At 41.7% G+C, this 21905-nt stretch overlaps 1 protein-coding gene across 1 annotated transcript in view; it reads left to right on the top strand.

Moving 5' to 3' along the window:
• The window catches only part of ALDH1L2 (aldehyde dehydrogenase 1 family member L2), a 40005-nt gene that overhangs the window by 5981 nt on the left and 12119 nt on the right, over positions 1-21905 (top strand). Inside the window, exons 3-18 of the mRNA XM_066591449.1 lie at positions 2338-2572; positions 2857-3022; positions 3810-3911; positions 4626-4715; positions 5386-5520; positions 7274-7399; positions 7576-7667; positions 8832-8976; positions 9600-9719; positions 10376-10503; positions 12801-12951; positions 14782-14852; positions 17849-17954; positions 18096-18183; positions 19809-19902; positions 20019-20115. Of these exons, the coding sequence (XP_066447546.1) occupies positions 2338-2572; positions 2857-3022; positions 3810-3911; positions 4626-4715; positions 5386-5520; positions 7274-7399; positions 7576-7667; positions 8832-8976; positions 9600-9719; positions 10376-10503; positions 12801-12951; positions 14782-14852; positions 17849-17954; positions 18096-18183; positions 19809-19902; positions 20019-20115 (1946 nt within the window). The remainder of the gene's footprint in view (positions 1-2337; positions 2573-2856; positions 3023-3809; positions 3912-4625; positions 4716-5385; positions 5521-7273; positions 7400-7575; positions 7668-8831; positions 8977-9599; positions 9720-10375; positions 10504-12800; positions 12952-14781; positions 14853-17848; positions 17955-18095; positions 18184-19808; positions 19903-20018; positions 20116-21905) is intronic.

The raw sequence follows: 21905 nt of genomic DNA, 5'->3' as shown, positions 1-21905 counted from the left end.
TTCTTTATTTGAAACCTTTCCAAAGTGATCATGTAAATGTAAAACATTACTCATGTTGGTTCAGCTTGTTTAAAAAAAAATAAAGTAAAAAGTATGTACATAATACAGTAAAAATATGCTCATGTAAGTGAGCCTTCACACTCATAGACTTCCAAGGTAGGTAAGGTAGAGTCTGAGGTCAAGAGATGAAATGAGAATCCCCACTTACGTTTTTGCCCAGGGGCAACCAAACTGAATTAATAATACCTGTGTATGGTGCAACCTTAACAAATATTCAGTGGATATACAAAGTCTACACGCCCTTGTTAAAATGCCATGTTTTTGGCAAGTTAAAAAAAATCCAACATTTCAAATTTATTTCCACTTTCGATGTGACCTGTTATCTCCATACCTGGATGTATTGCTGCAAGGAGCAGGGGTTAAAGTTCAGATTACACTTTAAAGAGAGTACAACAATATGGAAGGTTCAAAAATAATCATTTATTCAAATGAAGTGATAATCGAGCATAGTGGTGAACAATTGTCCTACTTTTGGAAATTATTATATTTATATACAAAGAGTAATATCTATATACAAAGCATAAAGGTTGCAGCTTACATCACATCACAAAGTATGAAGATTGCAAGTTGCATTAAATCATTAGCTACACATTATTAGCTAAGAGGTTCCAGCTTACATGTTACCAGGAACATCACTGAGAAGTCGACTCATCTGAACTAGCAACCGGGAAAGCCAAACACAGTGGTAAGGTAGAGTATCTTCTCCAGTAGACCAACAGGCATGACACCTCATCCCATCACCAAAGGTTCCCCTCACTTCTAAGGGGTTGGACAGATATGGCAGGTCCTCATTCTATCTCCATTGTTTACAATTTGACTTGAGAAAATGAGACCTTTTATATTATTCTAGTACTGATGACCACATGCTTGCATTCCAACAGGTGACTATATGTCTGTATTCCTAAGTCTTCTAAACAGAAAGGTGCCAGCCCATTCCTGTATGGAGTAGAGATCAAACAGCCACAGGTGGTCATAAATGTTGACTCCTCTTTGTCTATATGCAAACTGCCTTTTCCCAGAATAAATATAACTTTTTACCCAAGATAAGACACATCTCAAAAGTCCATCCTGTTGCCTTCCCCTCTTTTGATATGCAGATCTGATTTGCTTAGACACAAACGTATTTACTTGTCTCTCTGTCCAGAACAAAGATGGTTCAGTATATTCTGGTCATAGACTCAAAATTGTAATTGGATGGCTAAATAAAATCAAAATAATAATATTCAGTATTTTCCTGACACTAGAGCCCTGAAAGCTGCTCACTGAACATTGCACTGCATATCACACCCTGCCTGGGTGTCCCCTGAGCCCCGGTGGTGATAAGTCAGCCTCAGATCCCACTTTGGTGGGGCACGGATTGCCCCTAGCTGTGATCTCAGTCACCATATGCCACGTGGAGAACTCCCGTGAGTCGGAACAGCATTCCCTTGTTTTGGCCCATAGCCCCTGTGACATAACTCCTGGCGGGGTTCTGCACGCTGTGTACTACCAGAAGGAAATTGGGGCTGTAGCAGAGCCTCTCCAACCTTAGGTCTACGGCGATAAGTATAATTAACTGTCTCTGTTAAGAGGAAAATGCGTTAATACATACAAAGCATATTGATAATAATGCCATTGACAGAAAATAATTCTGGGACTTTACTGGCCTGTGAAGCCTTATCAACAACTGAAGCTGCTGACACTTGTTGTCCTTCTTTCTCACAGCGGTAAATCTGGCAAGTACCTGCTGAATATAAACCAAACTACTTTAGGCTGCTAACAACATTTGCAAACTGGAAATTGTGGTGCCCCAAAATACTAAAAAGTTTCAGAAAACTTCTCATCTCTCTAATGAAACCAAACAGAAGCTTAGCCATCACTTTATTTAATGCCTATACATACCTTTATCTACATACCTATACACTGAAGGCTTTATATCTTGCTCTAGCTACTACTCTATGAAGGAGCCTTTGGTTTCTTGTAAGACATCACCTAAAAATGAATTGTGTGAAGACAAAGGTGAAAATATTGGAACACTGATACTTTGAGGCCAAATTATTACATCTGTAGTCAGCTTAAATTATTCTGATTTCTCTATTCTAACACCTACTATAACCTCTCTGATGTAACCAGTAATCTTACTGTTCGGGACTATAAGACGTATTGCACCATAATACACAAAGGCAATATGTGGGTGACAACTTACTTCCTTTATATCCAATAATTCAGCATTTTTTCCTGTTTTGTACCTGACAGCTGACAACGATAACTGACATTTTTTTGTCATCTCTGTTCCAGCGGTGGCAGCAGAAAAGGATGGCACACCGGTATTTAAGTTCCCCCGATGGAGGCTAAAAGGGAAATCTTTACCAGAAGTAGTAGAGGCCTACAAGTCTGTTGGAGCTGAGCTCAATGTTCTACCTTTTTGCTCCCAGTTTATACCCATGGAAGTCATTGATAATCCTAAGCATGGATCTATCATCTATCACCCTTCCATCTTGCCACGTCACAGAGGAGCGTCAGCCATAAATTGGTGAGACCACTTTTATTAAAATGTTATAATAGGCAAAACCTCTGAAAGGCATAGTAACAAAAACCTTGTACTTTACGCGAAATGTAGAAAACAAGCAATCCTGTATGGAATCCGATTAAATTCATTATAGTAATTGTAGGTTTGATAAACCGCAGTGAGCGACAGCATATATTTTTTTTGTCGAAAGCGTGAGAAGATCACCTAAGAGGGCAGCTTAGAATTCCTTAGCAGGACCTCTCATCCTACTCCAGTGGGGTATAATGTGATGTAAATGTAATTCACAGGACCTTAATTGATGGGGATAAAAAGGCCGGCTTTTCTGTTTTCTGGGCTGATGAAGGGCTGGATACAGGACCAATTCTGCTCCAGAAAGTTTGTGATGTAGAGCCGAATGATACTGTAGATTCTCTATACAACCGTTTTCTCTATCCAGTAGGAGTGAAGACAATGGTAAGAGCTTTTTCCATTCTTTATGCTGTATTTTATTTGTTTACTAGCTGCTTTCTTCAGCTCTTCTTTATTCTGTTACAAATACAAGCCAGAGTGCCTTTTACAGTAATATACTCATTTGTTCCCCTTCACTTTCGCCAGTTTCACATGAGCGTATTACGGGTGCATTAATAATATGGACATGTGTACCAGCCTGACTGTTGGTCTACTGACCCAAACTCAAAGTATTAGGATCTTTGCTGGTCGAATTCGGGTCACTAGATTTGCAGTCGGGCCAGGACACTGGTCCTTACTACAGGCACATAAATGCACCCATAATACACCCGTAAGAAACTAACCTTACACTTACATGTATATTCATGTTCCTGTATAAATCTCAATGATCAGTGCAGCAAAGATAGGATGGACTGCCATGAACCGAGGGTATTCTGTCCACAGTCCTGAATAAGTACCCCTGTCGATCAAGTTTAATGGCATTCTTCTGTGGCCTCTACTAGGATGGAGAGGCAGATGAAACCTTCATGGCTGTCTTCTCTGCCTTACCTTGTCCTTGCTATCTCAGTATGTATTGATATGAGTTTACTTGGAAATTTGCTACTTATTGTTCATTTGCTAATTACATTTAATTCAAATGATCAATATCACCTTGAAGAATAAAATCCATTAGCATTGTATCAAAAAGGCTTATAAAACATGCAAGAAATGCCTGATTAACTTACACGAATTGAAACATGTTTTTCATGCAAAATATAAGCTCCATGTTCTTGGATTTTTTTTGGCTTGTTAGGTGGAAGCTGTACAATTAATTGCTGATGGGAAAGCACCTCGTATAGACCAACCGGAAGATGGAGCTACTTATGAGGGAATTCAAAAGAAGGAAAACGCTAAGGTAAAGTGCAGTACCATGGTATATTGCATACAATGGTGTTAGTAACATGACATATGGGTCGTTGCTGGTATTAGAGCCAACAAATGGTATCTACATGACTATTGTACAGACTCTGAGTCCTTTTACATTGAATGATTATTATTGTTCAGATTCTCATTGGATCATGCAAAACTGAAAGATAATCGTTTAGTATAAACACTGCAGGCGACGGAATGATGAACGATAATTCATTCACCTATCATTCGTCATTCTGTCAGTCATGACTGCCTGTTTATTGTGAATGGAGGTGAGCGGCCAGAAGTGATCTTCAGCCTTCCCCACCACCATTGACTGAGAGATTATTGCTGTCTTTTCACATAGGAGTGACAATTGTTGGGACAACTGTTGGGCGCTTTAGCACCTGTCAATTGTCCCGTGTAAAAGCACGCTTAGTACAGTTTTTACCTAACCTAAGATAGTCCTCTGGAATTATACACTAGATGTGGAGGAACAGATCTGACCTAATGACCCAAAGAGCAAAATGTGACTATTGGGCATACCTCCCATGGTAATCTGCATTTGCTGGACATTTAAACCAGCCCAAGAATACCTACAAAAACTCCCAGGAACTTGAATTTTAGAGTAGATTTGCTTTTTACGATACTTCCAACTGCTAAAATAATTACTGTTAATGAAGCCTCTTTATATCACTTTCTTATTCACCAAATGTTCTAGATATGTTGGGACAACTCTGCTGAGGCAATCCATAATTGGATCCGAGGACATGATAAAGTGCCTGGTGCGTGGACAGTTATAAATGATCAGGTATGTAATAATAATCTTTATTTTGTACAGCGCCAGCATATTCCTCAGCTCTGTACAAGTCAGAGGGAACATAGAAAAAATAAGACGTAACATACAGTTAAACCGATAGACAATTTGAGTGAAGGCCCTGCTCACAACAGCTTACTTAAACTACGGGCTCGGACAGGCTGTTTGGAATACACGATTCTTGTTGTGAATCGTACAGTTCTTGTTCACTTATCATTCAGCGTTTCACATTTCTATGTGAAACGCTGAACGATCAGTGTTTAAACTGCCTGAGAAATAAACGAGCCAGCGCTGATTTTTAGGCCGGCTGAAACTGAATAATGAACGAGAATCTCACGGTTCTCGTTCATCGTTTAGTCACTAGATCGCGCTTAAACTGAGCGATATCGTTCACTTTTGTTCGTTTGAATGATTTTGTGAGCACTAACTGTTCTGTCTAAACTCATCATTTGTCTAAGGTCAATAGCAGAACAAAGAACACGGGTAGAGTGGTAGACCGAGATGAGGGAAGAGATATAGGGCGGTGCAGCACTGAGGAGAGCTTTATGGATGAGTGTGATAAGTTTTTTAATTGTATGTATGTGAACTTTAAAACTGCTATTATATTCTTATTTAGCAGCAGTGCAGTTGCATTTTAATACTTTAAAAAAAAATGTTTCACCAGGTAGTAACACTATATGGATCTTCTCTGCTGGAGGGTGCAGTGCCCACAGGTGAACCATTACATATTGAAGGAGCTTCAAAGTCAGGACTTGTCACAAAAAATGGACTAGTTCTTTTTGGAAAAGATGGTAAAATGGTGAGTTATTGTTCTACTGTATTTGAGGGTTTGAAATAAAATGTCCTTTTAGAGTCTGTTCCCACATGACACATATGCTGCATATTTTCCTTATGGATTTGTGTTAGAAAATACACAAAGAGTATTACAATACAGGCAAAGTCAGTGAGATTTCAAGAAATCTCATTCATACACTGTAGAAAAAGTCCACATCATAAATCGACATGTTGTGCGGATTTAATCATAGAATGGTAGAGTTGGAAGGGACCTCCAGGGTCATCGGGTCCAACCCCCTGCTCAGTGCAGGATTCACTAAATCATCCTAGACTGATATTTGCCCAGGCTTTGTTTGAAGACTTCCATTGAAGGAGAACTCACCACCTCCCGTAGTAACCTGTTCCACTCGTTGATCACCCTCACTGTCAAAAGGTTTTTTCTAATATCTAATCTGTGTCTTTTCCCTTTTAGTTTCATCCCATTGCTTCTAGTCTTTCCTTGTACAAATGAGAATAGGGCTGATCCCTCTGCGCTGTGACAGCCCTTCAGATGTTTGTAGACAGCTATTAAGTCTCCTCTCAGCCTTCTCTTCTACAAGCTAAACATTCCCAGATCCTTTAACCGTTCTTCATAGGACATGATTTGCAGACCGCTCACCATCTTGGTAACTCTTCTCTGAACTTGCTCTAATTTGTCTATGTCTTTTTTAAAGTGGGGTGCCCAGAACTGGACACAGTATTCCAGATGAGGTCTGACTAAGGAAGAGTAGAGGGGGATAATGACCCTTACATGCTCTAGACTCTATGCTTCTCATAATACATCCCAGAATTGTATTTGCCTTTTTGGCTGCTGCATCACATTGTTGACTCATGTTAAGTCTATGATCTATTAGTACACCCTTTTTTTTTTTTTTTGTTCACACATCTTTCACGTATCTTTTTTAGGCTGGTCTCACATTACCAGATTTGAATTGCGGATTCTGAGAGTACATGATATGTGGTAATACGCGGATCAATCAAATGCATTGAATTACGCAGTTCCAATCACAATAGCAGGCTGTAATTCCGTAATCTGCTCTCGGAAAATAAAACGCTGCATGTTCTATTTTGCATAGAGCCCATTGTTAAGTATCATTGCGAATATACACTCAGCCTATACATAATTACATTGCATATGAGCTGCGGAAATCCATGTCATTGCTAAGTGACAGTGCGAGAAAGAAAAAAAAAAAGCTGTACTACACATGACCACCTGCGTGAGAACGGCTGTAATTCGTGTGAACCCGGCCTTAGTTTTTTGCTTTTTCTTATAAAAAAAAAGCATATGGAAAAATGCCTGAAAAATGCTGAAGCTACAGTTGCTGTACTTGCAGAAAAACACCACTGACCCCAAAAACATGCATATTTTGATGTGGAATTGGGGGCAGATTCAAGCAATTTTCAATTCTGCATAAAAATCTGCAAGTTAGCTCTACAGATTGTGATGCAGAATTTTCCACAGGACTTTCAGCGGTGTCCTGGCGGAATGATTTGACCCTGACCCGTGTTAAAGCACCCTTAAAGATCTAATATGCAAGCTCTGGGCATGCTAGGCTATATCCGAGAGAGTCTGAGTGGCTGCCTTGCAACAGACCCTCGCTACCAGATGTGACCACAATGGATCTCCTTGAACTTTCGAAGACCAGCATGGTCACCAGTGCATTTTGTAGGCAAAGATGGTTGGGGATCTCCAGGGGCTATTAAGTTAGAAATGTTTTAATCCATTTAATATATTACAGTTAACAGTGAGAAATCTTCAATTTGAAGATGGAAAAATGATACCTGCATCCAATTACTTTTCAATGGGTGATAGTAAGGTTTTGGAATTAACCGATGAGGAAAAGGCCATTGAGTCCCATATCAAGGTAAGCTGTAATGTAACTATTAATGTAGGAATAAAAGTCATTCTGTAAATTGTTCATACAGAGAATGCAAGATTACTTACAAATGGAGGCAGTGATCTATTTTTCTAGATCTGCTTCATATTCTTGGGTTACTGTATTAATCATTCATACATATGGTGTCTCTTTTATTTACCTAGAATATTTGGAAGGGGATTCTAAGCAATGTTGCTGCCATTGAAGATACCACCGACTTTTTTAAATCTGGAGCTGCGTCTATGGATGTTGTCAGGTCAGTGATATAGTAAGAAAAGAGCAGGTTTTCAAAAGTCCGATGTGTCTCAGTTTGATATTTTATACATTAAGGTGGCCATATCAGCTAAGCAGCTGATTGTGCCCACTGTCCATATAATATGTATGTGGTTAGCCCGACTTCCCATCAGTGTTAAGGGACCTTCACCTTATTCCTGGATATTGCTCTGCTTCGCTTTTCAGATTGTTTATCTGGTACCTGTTCTAGTTTTCTGACCTTTTGCTCCATTGTTGACTATGCTACTGTCTCGTCCTCTAACCTCTCACACCCTAACTGCTCTCCTGGGGAAGGCCGTTGGCTTAGTTCCTGACTACATTAATACTACATCAACACTACTGCCACCACTTTATGACTGTTCTGGGGACTGCAACACGGGAATCCTCCTCCAGCAAAGCCCATACCTCCTTGTGCCAGTATAGCTTATACCAGATGGTATATGGCTTAGAGAATCTGTATCTGTGGTGTGGGACTGTAAAGGTCCATTTAGACACAACGGTTATCGCTCAAAAGCCGTATTTTGAGCGATAATCTTTGTGTCTAAACGTGTGGCCATTGTGCACTGTTCGTTCATCGCTCATTTCTAGCCAGCTAGAAATTAGCAATGAGCCTTATCAGCGCTGCACACTGATAGCATTCTTTCAGCTGTAATCCCACTGGCAGTTATCACCAGCTGAAAGCACCGAGAACAATGCAGCTGTTTGCATATTCAAAACAGCTGCTTTGTTCTCGGAGCTATTGTGGCGGTATCCATCTGCGCCTGCATAACTTTTAAGTAGCTAATTAGAGTTAATGCAAGATGATCGCTCAAAACTGTCACTGTTGTTTAAGCAATTTTTGAGCGATCATCGCTCTATGTAAATGGGCCTTTACTAGAGATGAGCGAGCATACTCGTTAAGGGACAGTACTCGAGCGAGTATCGTCCTTTTTCGAGTACCTGCCTGCTTGTCAGAAAAGATTCAGGTGCTGGGGGGGGTGAGCGGTGGGTTGCGGGAGTGAGCCCCCCGCCCCCTGCCGGCACCGGAATCTTTTCTGACGAGCAGGCAGGTACTCGAAAAAGGACGATACTCGCTCGAGTATTGTCCCTTAACGAGTATGCTCGCTCTTCTCTAGCCTTTACTTATATGTTTCTTTTTAATACACAGGTTAGTAGAAGAGATCAAACAGAAATGTGCTGGGTTAGAGTTACAGAATGAAGATGTCTACATGGCCACCACGTTCCAGGACTTTATACAGATGGTAGTGAGGAAATTCCGTGGAGAAGATAAAGAAGAACTTATTGTAGACTATGTAAGTCTTGACCAATTTTTACACTTCTATCCTAAGATTGGATTATGTGAGCATTGACAGAAACCAGTGCAAATTTCAATGTTGGATCTATTTCTTGGCTATGGGGCTCCATGATGTCTGTCTGCCCCTGCTTAATATTACACTTCTTTACCCACGTAAGGTGTTAGCAGCCTTGCAGCATTATGTGGATATTAGCATTTCTGATTGTACATATTACATAAGTCTTACGTTGTGTAAGTAGATTGTATATTCTCCTCACTGTTCTTGAAAACTTTTTTTTCAGTCACTTGAGGATAAACCCTAATGCTGTATTATTCATATACGGAAACTGTATAATTAGAAACTGTAGATGATAGCCAAGAGGCAAAGGGCCAATTTTCATAGCTTCCAACTGTGTAGCCTCTGCAGTCCTGGAGTGGATTGGAACAGCTCCCTGCCACCGCCCACTCCCTTCCTGCCAACTCTTCTAAAACTGTTTATGTTGCAATGTGAACCATGAGAGGAGTAGATTTATTAGATTTACAGCAAGTAACATTACGTGTGTAGTAAAGATGTCTCTCTAAAACATACATGTATATTAATAAATTGCCTGACCATCTCTGTCTGTTTCTTTTTATCTACAGACTACATTAAATGTGAACAATATGACTGTGAACATGCCATACCAGTGCTTTATTAATGGACAGTTTTTGGACTCTAGCAGTGGGGAAACCTGGAACACTATTAATCCAACAGATGGATCAGTGAGTGTGACTTCTCTATTATTTTTCTAATACATCATGTATATTGGTCATCATTCATCAGTTTACAGATGTGTAATAAGGTGAAAAACTACAATTGCAAATCCAGGCAAAAACTATATCTATACTGTGTGAGTTGGCACCATGACTGTTGAGTGCTACGAGCTGCCTCTGCAAATTAGGTAGGACGACTGGATTCTCCTCCTTTTTTAGATCTGGTGGTTGGACCTCTCAAAGTCTATGTTGTGATGACTACAGGAATATATGCAGCACAGACCCTAAAGGTGCCCATACATATTAGGCTGAAGTTGATGAAAATGGCCGATATAAACCAAAATGGTTGTTTATCAGGTGAATTTTAATAATAGATGACCAGCTGACCAATAGAAGATAGTCATCATCTGGAAAGAAGTTGGCCACATTTAAATATTTCGCCTGGTAGTCGGACGAAAGATTTTTAGTCCACCAAACATCTTTCCTTGAAAGAATAGTTCCAGAAAAAGTGTTTGTCTATCGCCCGGTGACATTGAACATAAATGGCCAATGTGAGTAACTTTGACAGCCAGTATGGACTAACGTATGTATAGCTGCATGTATTAACCAGATGATCGTTTGTTCAGCCATCAACCTTTTTCTATCTGTTTTGTGTTTGTTTATAGGTGTTATGCAAAGTCGCTTTTTGCTCTGTAGAAGATGTAGACAAGGCAGTGGCAGCAGCAAAAGAAGCCTTTGAAAATGGGGAATGGGGAAAAATGAATGCTCGAGATAGGGGGAGATTACTATACAGGTGAGTACATGCGACATACTGTAACCCTAGGTTTTACACATTATTTACTTTTTAATTAGTGCACGCATGTACAAATGTTAGCGAGCTCTGGGAATCAGCTCCAACAGTTAGGTATCTACAAAACATGTACTATGAAGGTACATCTGCACTGCAAGAGTGGGTGTATGAGCCTGGCCTTAAATATCGCTTCAGTTTGTCATCCACTTGCCAAAATACTCAGAATAGATTTCCCATTGATAGTACCCACCCCTCTCTAGTAGTAAAAATTGTGTCCCGTAGGTTTGCCAATTTAATGTTTTTTGGATTTCTTTCAGGACAATTTATCCTAAATTCACAGACAGTTATTTTTTAAATCATTTTATTGATTTTTTTTTATAAGTATAGTAAACATTAATACAACATGCTTGCAAAATAACATTCTATAACTTGTAGCGTAGAATACCATATATATTCCAGTATAAGCCTAGTTTTTCAGCACATTTTTTAACGCTGAAAAAGCCCCCTAGGCTTATACTTGAGTGAGGTAAAAAAAAACAACAACAAAAAACCCGCAATACTCACCTCCCAGCCGGCGTCTGTGTCACCGGCGCGATGGTCTCTCTGGCGGTCCGAAAAGCTGCTTGAGAATTCTCCCCGCTGTCATCTCCATGCTGAGCTTTAAATTGCCCCGTTGTCAGCGCTGTGTAGGTAAGTGCTGTGATTGGATTGAGGGCCAGCCAATCACAACCAGCGCTCGATCATTCACAGCCATTCAGTGAATGACATCACTGAATGGCTGTGATAGGTTTATCCAGCGCTAGCTGTGATTGGCTGGCGCTCGATCCAATCACAGCGCTTACTTACACAGCGCTGATGGCAGGGGAATTCAAAGCCGAGCAGGGAGATGACAGCGGGGAGAATTCTCAAGCAGCTTGCCGCACCGCTGGGGAGACCATTGCACCTGGGAGACAGATGCCGGCTGGGAGGTGAGTATTGCATTTTTTCTTTACCTAGTATATACTCGAGTATAGCTAGGCTTATACTCGAGTCAATAAGTTTTACCAGTTTTTCGTGGTAAAACTTATTGACTCGGCTTGTACTCGGGTCGGCTAATACTTGAGTATATACGGTAATATACATTATAAGTTAATCAGCTTGTGCAGAGTATTACTTTCACACTTACAATTATACTTTGTTCCTTGGTGTAGCTGTGGTTATTTAAATCAACTAAAGATAGAACTTTTATGTAGCACACTTTCTATCGTTGTAGCCTATAATGATACAATGAACACTTTGGCAATATTGTCCATTTTGTGACTTTGGAAATTATACTTCGAATGCTCCTAGAGAATTACACATTTGTTTGATATAATACAATTCTGTATATTTAAAAGGAGTAACCAGGTTAATTAGCCTGCTGTTCTTTATGTCTCAACGCCTTGATGTCAGAAATTGATATGGACATGTTGGCAAATCATAAGTGATATATTTCTATAGCTGAACACATTGGCAACACTTTGTTACTGTGAACTATAGAGTTATGATAATCACAATAACTTGTAGAAGCCTGTACAGCGGCAAAAAAATGTCAGACATATTATATTTTTTTATGCATAATGGGACAAAACTTCCCTATTTTAACAGACTGTCCAATAATTTACAGACTGTTGGCAATACTATTGCTCCACTATCTCCCAACCACTTTCCCCCTAACCACAGCTGGCTTCCTTACGCACTTACTGTACCTAGTAGTCAGAGCAAACCCCCGCTCTTCTAGTGATCACTTCAACAAAAATATTGTTGTCAATAAAGATACAACACCATTTCTAATGCACTGGGGCTCCATTGAAATAACTGAAGTTATTGTCTTCAACTGGAGAAGGCTTTGAACATTGGTAATGGCACTGGAACTTTTTAGGATGTGATGCTGAAGGTTTAAAATGTCGGCTTTTATAGTCATCAAAACTTACCCTCTTTTCTAGACCATTTTGGAAAGTGAATTGAGAGGTATAACATCTATTCTTTTTTGGCAACATCAATAGTAAATTTGTCTAACTTGATTTGTGCATAAAGTAAGGCACAACTTAACCCTTTGCAATCCAATTTTGGATTCAGGGTTTCCTAGGGGGCTTTCTCTTTCTGCCATTATACAATGCTGCCATCTGCTGGCTAGAGCCAGTACTGCAGTATGGGACATGCTGGAGAGGCCCCTGACAACAGCTGCATTTGTAATTTTTTGACTATTAATAAGTGATTGTTAAAGGAATATTTGCATATTTACTGCTCTTGTTAACTGCATATGCTACTCTAACAAAAAGACTTGCAGATCTTATGGAAGAGCATCAAGAAGAATTAGCCACAATTGAAGCTCTAGACTCAGGAGCAGTGTATACATTGGCTCTTAAGACCCATGTGGGGATGTCTGTGCAGACCTTCAGGTACTTCGCTGGATGGTGCGACAAAATTCAGGCAAGAGTTTACTTACTGGGCTACTTTAATAGGTTTAGTTGTTGATGTATAGTTCAATTCGTTATCATGTATCTCAGATAGTTACACAATTAGTTCATAAGGTTAGAAAAGACAGAAGTCCATCAAGTTCAATTTATAATCCTACAATGTTGATCCAGAAGAAGGCAAAAACCTCCATAAGGCAGATACCAGTTGCTCAAATGTTAGGAGCTAAAATTGCTTATGTCACCAAATATAGCAAACGGTATAAATTCCTGGGTCAATGACCCACTTCCTATTATCTAATACTCATAATTTATGGCATTATATCTCTTTGAAGTAAGGCATCCAGACTTTCCCTTGAACATGTTCAATTCTTTAACTATCACAGCACTTTGCGGCAGAGAGTTCTATAGTCTCACTGCTCTGCAGTAAAGACTCCCTTTCTGTGATAGTGAAACCTGTTTTCCACTAGTTTTAGTAACTGCCCCCTTGTCGAGGTGCAGGCCTATGTATAAAAAGATCATTAGGGAGAGTTCTGTACTGTCCATTCATATATTTGTACATGTAATTGGATCGCTCCTAGGCCATCTTTTTTTCCACATTGTATAACCCCAAATTTGCTCTCCTGATCTTCTGTTTGCAAATGTTGCAGTGATCACATGGGTTGTTTACCCATATCACCAGTGCGGCCATTAGAGGGCCCGACGGGGACATCACTCTTAACATCCTGTAAACCTTCTACATTAGAAGCCAACGTGACAAGTTCATGGGACGTCACCGAGCCTTTTAGCTGGATGACGTCACCTGTCAGATCCAGCTGTGCTGGACCATCAGAACAATGGTCAGGCACAACAGGGAATATAATTACTTTATATAGTTTTGGGCATGGGGGACCTAGAACTATATAAAGTAAATAACGCAAAAAAATCTTCTTTAAAATTTCTTAACCTTTCTGTCTTTCCTGGTTGCTGCTTACCAGGACATGCGACTGCTGTGGCCAATCAGTGGCTGTAGAAGGTCAGTGATTGGCTGCAGCAGTCACATGTCCTGATCTGCAGCAATCAGGAATGACAACGTGGCTGTCAAACAATTTTAAGACATGAGAAGCTCCTTTAAGCTTGCTGTCTGCCAATATCCCCAAATCTGTCAGTAGCAGTTTTACCCAGTATTTTAATTTTAATACATAATTCTAGAATTTATTTCCTTGGTCCAACTATATAACCTCAGATAAACAAGATTGGCAAAAATAATACTGTGATTTTGTGAAAAGTTCCCTCTTATACATAGGGAAGTATTAATGAAAGCTAGTAAAGATGAGTGAGTATACTCGCTAAGGCTAACTACTCGAGCGAGTAGTGCCTTAGCCGAGTATCCTCCCGCTCATCTCTAAAGATTCGGGGGCCGGGAGCGGTGGGGGATAGCGGGGAGGAATGGAGGGGAGATCTCTCTCTCTCTCTCTCCCTCTCTCCCCCGCCCCCGCTCCCCTCTGCTCACCGCCGCAACTCACCTGTCACCTGCGCCGGCAGCCGAATCTTTAGAGACGAGCGGGCAGGTACTCGAATAAGGCACTACTCGCTCGAGTAGTTAGCCTTATTGAGTATACTCGTTCATCTCTAAAAGCTAGTGTAAGTCACTGTTACCTTTTGTATTAAGTGCCATAGTTTTCAAGGGAAGAGAATCAGTTTGGTTTAGAGAAAGAGAACCAAATTTGGTTTACTTACACTTGTGTAGCAAACATCTTCCCTTTAAAAAAAAAATGTGTCAAATAGTCCCCAAAACTATAGAATATATGCAGAATTTCAGGATTTAATTCTATGTATTAAACACCACAATATTGTTTATTTTTAGGGCACTACTATTCCAATAAATCAAGCTCGTCCAAATCGCAACTTAACATTCACTAAGAAAGAGCCACTAGGGTAAGTACATGATGATAATCTGAAGTTCACAAAAAATTAAAGGGGTTTTTCCCTCACACAGAACGATTATTGTTCAAAAAATCGTTCAAACTGGCAAAAATAAACGATAATCATTCATTTTTCGTTCATTTTATGCAGGCTTAAATATCATCGTCGGCTCGTTCACTAATCGTCCGGTTTAAACACCGACCGTTCAGCCGTTCTCATGACTTGTACTGAGCGATTTCTCATTTGAACGAGCCAACGATGTATGCGCCTGTATAAACGGGCTGATTGAGCGAACTCTGAAATCATCGCCTCGTTCAAACGATAAATCATTTGGTGTAAACTAGAGATGAGCCAGTAGTGCCTTAGCCGAGTATCTCCCCGCTTGTCTCTAAAGATTCAGGGGCCGGGTGACAGGTGAGTTGCGGAGGGGGGGGGGGGGGGGTGGAGAGAGAGAGAGATCTCCCCTCCGTTCCTCCCCGCCGGCCCCCGAATCTTTAGAGACGAGCGGGGAGATACTCGGCTAAGTCACTACTCGCTCGAGTAATGTGCCTTAGCGAGTATACTCGCTCATCTCTAGTGTAAACGAAGCTCTAGACGTGACATTGGAGTTCCACTAATGCTCTAGACGTCCACTGGAGTTCCACTAATGAGATGAGAAGCGACAAGCACGACCGCACATCATTTTTAGACTTAGGAGACAATGGTTCTCTGGTGATTTTTATTTTAGCCTGAAGTAATTATGTATATATATGCATTTATGATCAGTGTATCTAGTGAGCGTGTTGCATTGGTGAATGTGGTAAGTGTGCATATCAGTGCATCCCCGCACATGGTGAGCGTGTTAATAAGTAGGTTGTGAGAGTGCATACAGTATAAGTGCATCTATGTATATGGTGATTATGTGTATTAGTGCATTTATGTATGTGGTAACTTTGTATGTCAAAGCGTTCATGTGATTCACATGCATATGAATACATCTGTATTTGCGGTTAGCTGAGGTATGTGTGTGCCCATGTATGTGGTGATTGCATTATATGGGCGTCTGTAGTTGGAAAAGAGCATCATGGAAAAATATATAAGGTTATAAAAATGTTCAGAAAGGGCAGGTTCACCAATGTCTTAAAAGATCACACCAAAAGCCCTCAACTCCGTCCTGTCTCTGCCAGCTGTCAATCAGCACAGCGAGTCAAAGAGAGGAGATCCATCCACACGATTACAGTGGACTCAACCGGTCCCGTCTCTGCCTGTACTGAGGACACTGCCTGAGGACAATTACCATCTGTATTCTATATTCACCTAAATAAACTACAGACCATAAATACACAGTCAGGAAGATGAGCTGTGATCTCCTCTATTATAACTATGTGTGACAGGAGCTTTGTGATCATCATCAGTAACTGTGATAAGAGTGTCTATGCTGCCCTCTGAAGAGCATGTTTGTTACACTCCATGTAATATAATCACACAGATATTATGCTGACTGTGCAACTGACTAGTTTGAGAATACATAAACCCAAGTCCATTTGAGCTAGTCATCTGGCCAGAATTGAGATCATATGACCCACCCGAGGAGGAGGCTGGAGGTTTCAGATATAAAGGAATAATTAGCCAAGGTAATACTAGCTAGTTTATACACTCTTTATAAAAATAATCTATCACCTAGGAGGAGTTATCGTTTTGCATGCAGTTACATCTCAGGCAGATATGCAAATGATTAGAGTTGTGGTGTGATTAGATGAACAGTCTTATCACCAGAGGTCCTAAAAGTGCTTACACCGTTGGCCTATAAAGAGGCTCTCAGAGGCTACTTGTGGACTTGAGGGCTTCTTCACACAGGCGCTGCGATTTTTTAGCTGCCCGGAATACCTTAGGCCAGGGGGAGAGAGTTCAGCTCTGCTGAACTCCCTCCCTCTGCTCCTTTTGCGGTCTGCCGCCAAAGGAAGGAGGCAAGAGCTTAGCAGAGCTAGTCCCTCCCCCTCCCTCCCTAGCCTATGGGAGCTGCTGGGGAGGGGAGGGGGAAGGACTTGAGCAATGCGAGACGCTGTTAAACTTCCTCCCCCTTCCCTTTTCTAATGGTTCTCATAGGCTCCCATAGGAGGTCTATGGGAACGGCTGGCATATTCCAGCAAAAGACAGGTCAATACCTATCTTTTCCAGCTGGATGTAAAAATGGCTGGCCGGAATGCATACCGTATGTGCTATCTTTGCCAGCCATCCGATTTTACGCACCGGAAAATTGCCCATCTGAACAAATGTATTCGAATCCAATGCATCAGATGGTCACGATTATTGGCCAGCAATTTGCCGCGGTGATAAAACACTCATGTGAATCCAGCCTGACTTTGAGCTTTCGATCAACATGTTGGATCCTACCCTCACTTTCTTTCAGAATTAACCCTTAAAGGGGTTGTCCCGCGAAACAAAGTTGGGGTATACACTTCTGTATGGCCATATTAATGCACTTTGTAATATACATCGTGCATTAATTATGAGCCATACAGAAGTTATTCACTTACCTGTTCCGTTGCTAGCGTCCCCGTCTCCATGGTGCCGTCTAATTTTCAGCGTCTAATCGCCCGATTAGACGCGCTTGCGCAGTCCGGTCTTCTCCGTGTTGAATGGGGCTGCTCGTGCTGGAGAGCGCTCCTCGTAGCTCCGCCCCGCCACGTGTGCCGATTCCAGCCAATCAGGAGGCTGGAATCGGCAATGGACCGCACAGAAGACCTGCGGTCCACCGAGGGTGAAGATCCCGGCGGCCATCTTCGCAAGGTAAGTAAGAAGTCACCGGAGCGCGGGGATTCGGGTAAGTACTATCCAGTTTTTTTTTCAACACATGCATCGGGTTTGTCTCGCGCCGAACGGGGGGGCTATTGGAAAAAAAAAAGACCCGTTTCGGCGCGGGACAACCCCTTTAACCCTGCACTCACAAGATAAAATGTGTACACTTCAGCAGTTGATCTGCCTGATTTTCTGTGATCTGAATATCTGCTGTTCTGTCTTCTCCACAGAGTTTGTGCCATAGTTATCCCATGGAACTATCCATTGATGATGCTTGCCTGGAAGAGTGCAGCATGCCTGGCTGCAGGCAATACTCTGGTTCTGAAACCAGCAGAGGTACGTTACCTTATCAATGTAGGAGTCTGTTGTGATGCAAAAACAGGATTTTTAATAAATCATCACAAATTTCACCTTATCTAGCTTGTGTGTGAATGTACACTTTGCTACTGCTATCATATTAATACCTACTTATTTCAGGTGACTCCATTAACAGCATTGAAATTTGCAGAACTTGCAGCCAAAGCAGGTGTGCCCAAGGGTGTTATCAATATCCTGCCTGGATCAGGTAATTTATACCCTAGAATGCAAATAACAGTGGATGTCTTTTATGCGTTGATTTGGAAATACCAAAGATTCAATACTAGGTCATAGGTACATAATTCTGATTGTTCCTATATTTAAGCTTGCAATGGTCATAGCAGCTGAATATCTTCAAATATAACCAGATACCTGCAAGAATGTTTTTTTAAAACTATTTACCATTTTATTTTCTCAATTTACATGGCAACTCTTGGTTTGCTTTTTGGGATCAAATTAGATATTTTTGAATGCTGGACTACTATTAGACTAAGATTTCCTAACAACTAATACATGTTCTGTCATATTTCTCTTCATCTGCAAATGAATAAGATCAGGGGCGTAACTATAGGGGATGCGGTTGCACCCGGGCCCAGGAGCCTTGGGGGGCCCATAAGGCTCTCTTCTCCATATAGGGAACCCAGTACTATGAATAAAGCATTATAGTTGGGGGCCCTGTTCCAGGTTTTGCATTGGGGCCCAGGAGCTTCAAGTTACGCCTCTGAATAAGGGTTCATGCATGTGGCAAATCTCTGTGTAAAGGTCCTGTACAGCAGCACACGGAGCCCTTTTGGGTCTACTTTATAGACCAGTTGGCACTCCTTGCCCTACTATAGGGTCTCTGCAGTGAAGCATGTCACAATTAGTTCTCACTATGCATACATCCTCTAGCAGTGTAGAGCTTGTATAGAGTTTGTTGACCACTAGACGTCTCTACGATGCAGTCAAAGAGATCCCGCCCAGTTAACAGTTTGAGAGGTGGTGCATTATTTGAATGCCCAAAGCTGGATTGTCGCATCGCCGAATTGTCCACCACCTAGACCACACTGTTAGGAGTTATTGAGACCAGTGGATGCATGAGGGCACGCACACAAGGCAAACTGTCTCAGAATTTATGACCATGTACACCTGATGCCAAGAACAGAGCCTAAGGCCGGCTGTCCACGGGCGATGCGGTATCCCGCGTTGAAGCTCTGCCGCGGGAGTTGCCGCCCAGGAGCAGGAGCTGCCGCCGAATCTCCGCCGGTCAGCCCTACCTAATAGATAGGGTGACCGCGGAGAATCGTAGCATGCTGTGAATTGCCCGCCGCGAGCAGAGAATTGTAATGATTCTCTGTTCGTGGACAGGTGCCAGCGCTTTCCATAGCAATACTATGAGAAGCGTCGGCCGGCGTGGGGTAAACCGCCAGTGAAATCACTGCCGTAGACAGGGGGCCTTAGATCTCATTGACATAATTGCATTATGGCTCCATGTAAAGTCTGCATTGCATGGAGCCATAATAGGGCACCCATAGACTTCTGTGGGACCCTACTGTGACTCTGTATGGCTCTAATTTTCAAAGAAATTGGTGCATATGCCAATGAATGCCATATTACCGAAGTTTGTAGCTCTGAAACATGGTGCCACACATGGTACCATTCAAAGAGACATTGTGAGTACCTGCAGCAGGTTCTACTACACCGATTCAGCCTCCTGCACAAGGTTCCGCCATATGCATTGGCCTTATAAGAGGGTGCATGTTATGTTTCTACTACATTACTGGAATGACTTCAGCTGAATTGTGAAGCACTTACCATGGTTTACTGCAGTACCTCTCTAATTGATTTATGTAGGAGGTCTAGTTGGACAGAGGTTATCCGAACACCCAGATGTACGCAAACTTGGTTTTACTGGATCCACCCCAGTAGGAAAGCAGATCATGAAAAGGTATGTTCATGTACAGGCTGTAGGTTTCACAGGAGGCTCATTTTCAGATCTAAATTGTGTATTTAGCATTTTTCTTTTCCGTCATGTTATTCATTTGTCTTTCTCTGTTTTTACAGTTGTGCTCTCAATCTAAAGAAGGTTTCACTGGAACTTGGTGGGAAATCTCCTCTTATCATCTTCAATGACTGTGATCTTGACAAAGCTGTGAGAATGGTGAGTGTATGCCAAAATAACTCATTTCTAGATTAGATTATTAGTTAGGTAGCTAAAATAATTTAGAGTTGAATACATTTGAGGGTACTGCCATTTATTTATGATATGCAAAGAACAGGTGATTTAAAGGGGTATTCCAGGCATTATTGTTATCCTATCCTCATGATAGGTCATCAATAGTTGATTGGTGGTGGTCCGCCACTCGGGATTCCGACTGATCAGCTGATTCTCCAGCCCACTTTTAGTGCAGGGAGGTCGGATGTCTGAATCGGTGGTCAGAAGTGTAATTGACAGCTTCACTCCCATTGAAATCAATTGAATCGATGTGTCTATTACACTTTCGGCTATGGCCTGCAATAAGGAGTTGAAAGTGGAACAGAAGGCATTGCTCTCATTGATTCAAATGGGAGTGAAACTGACATCTGGCCCCACTGTATTGATAGCAGGCCAGAGGATCAGCTGATCGGTGGGGATCAAACTGCAGACACCCCCCGATCAATATTGATCACCTATCCGAAGGATAGATCATCAATAGTAAATGCCTGAAATACCTCTTTAAGGAATATTTTAATTGACAGGTTGGGGATGCTTTTGATAGAAAGTTACTCTTGAAAGCCTCTCCCTAATCATAGATGCAGCTCATGACCTTTTCTAGGGAAAATCCATCTTTATCTGCATAGAGGAATACACAAACTGAGAAAATGAGGCGGCTCCACTTTAGTTCGCCTGTTGCCTGCAACACTATTATTGGCACAGATCTTTACAAAGATTTTATACCTCTTCTAGCTATTTCCATGTACCAATTTCCTCCTTGTATTTTAGCAGGGTCAGGTGCCGGAGTGCTGATGAGAATCCATCCCGCAGTCAAGAGGCTGCCGTCAGCTTTTCTTTACAGTGTTGCCATGAGCGGGCACAGGAACCCCATGAAGAGAAGCTGAAAGAAGCTTCTTGTGTGGGGTATGGATTTTTGTCAGCTTGCCCATTTCTGGCACAGCCGAAACCCAAGGAGCAGAACAAAGGGGCAGCAGAACCCTCATTTTACATAGGCACAGCAGCTTGTCTTTATGAAAGGCTGCGCACGGTTCTGCAGCTCAGTCTCATTCATGTTGAGACAGCCCCTTTAAAAGCAGTAGAAAATTTGAATATATTGTTGCGAGTGATGTACTATATAGATGTAGCTCTGTATAAATGAATAGAATGCTAATAAAAAATAAAAAGTCCGTACACAGAAAGATCAGATTATAGCTGCAGCCCATAAATGTTCATTGTAAAGGAGGGGGGGGGGGGGGGGAGAGAACTGTTGGAAGGAGACAGATACATAAATGTTGCTGCAGCATGGAAGATATTATACAGCCGTAGTGAGCAGTTTAGAGATGAATCTGGGACTGGAGTGAGATTGTTTTGATCAAAATATCAGATAACAACTTTGAATTTGTATGTGGTTAGTGTAAACAGTTGTGCAGTTTTAGGCCGGCTGTACGTGAAAGGGTCGGACTCTGCATGCGGGAGCCCGCAGCAGAATCCAACCCTGTGCCCATCCAACGTCCGCATGTACCTGTATTTCTCTGTATTGCAGATGGTCCGGATGGCTCGCCATCGGACATGCGCAGTACAGATTTTTTTAAATTTTTAAATCACTGCTTTCCTGTGCCGTCAATGGAAGCCGTCCACGCATGTAATCTGATCTCTGTGTGTACTGACTTCCGTGTACTCCGCAGGCTTCTATTGGAGCCTATGGAAGCCGTCCGTATCCGCGGCACACCCACAGCTGAATTCCTGCTCTTCCGCGC

Source organism: Eleutherodactylus coqui, chromosome 2 (genome assembly GCF_035609145.1).
Source record: "Eleutherodactylus coqui strain aEleCoq1 chromosome 2, aEleCoq1.hap1, whole genome shotgun sequence".
NCBI lineage: Eukaryota > Metazoa > Chordata > Amphibia > Anura > Eleutherodactylidae > Eleutherodactylus > Eleutherodactylus coqui.
The sequence above is the reverse complement of the archived record's forward strand: the minus strand, read 5'-3'. Positions and strand labels throughout refer to the sequence as shown.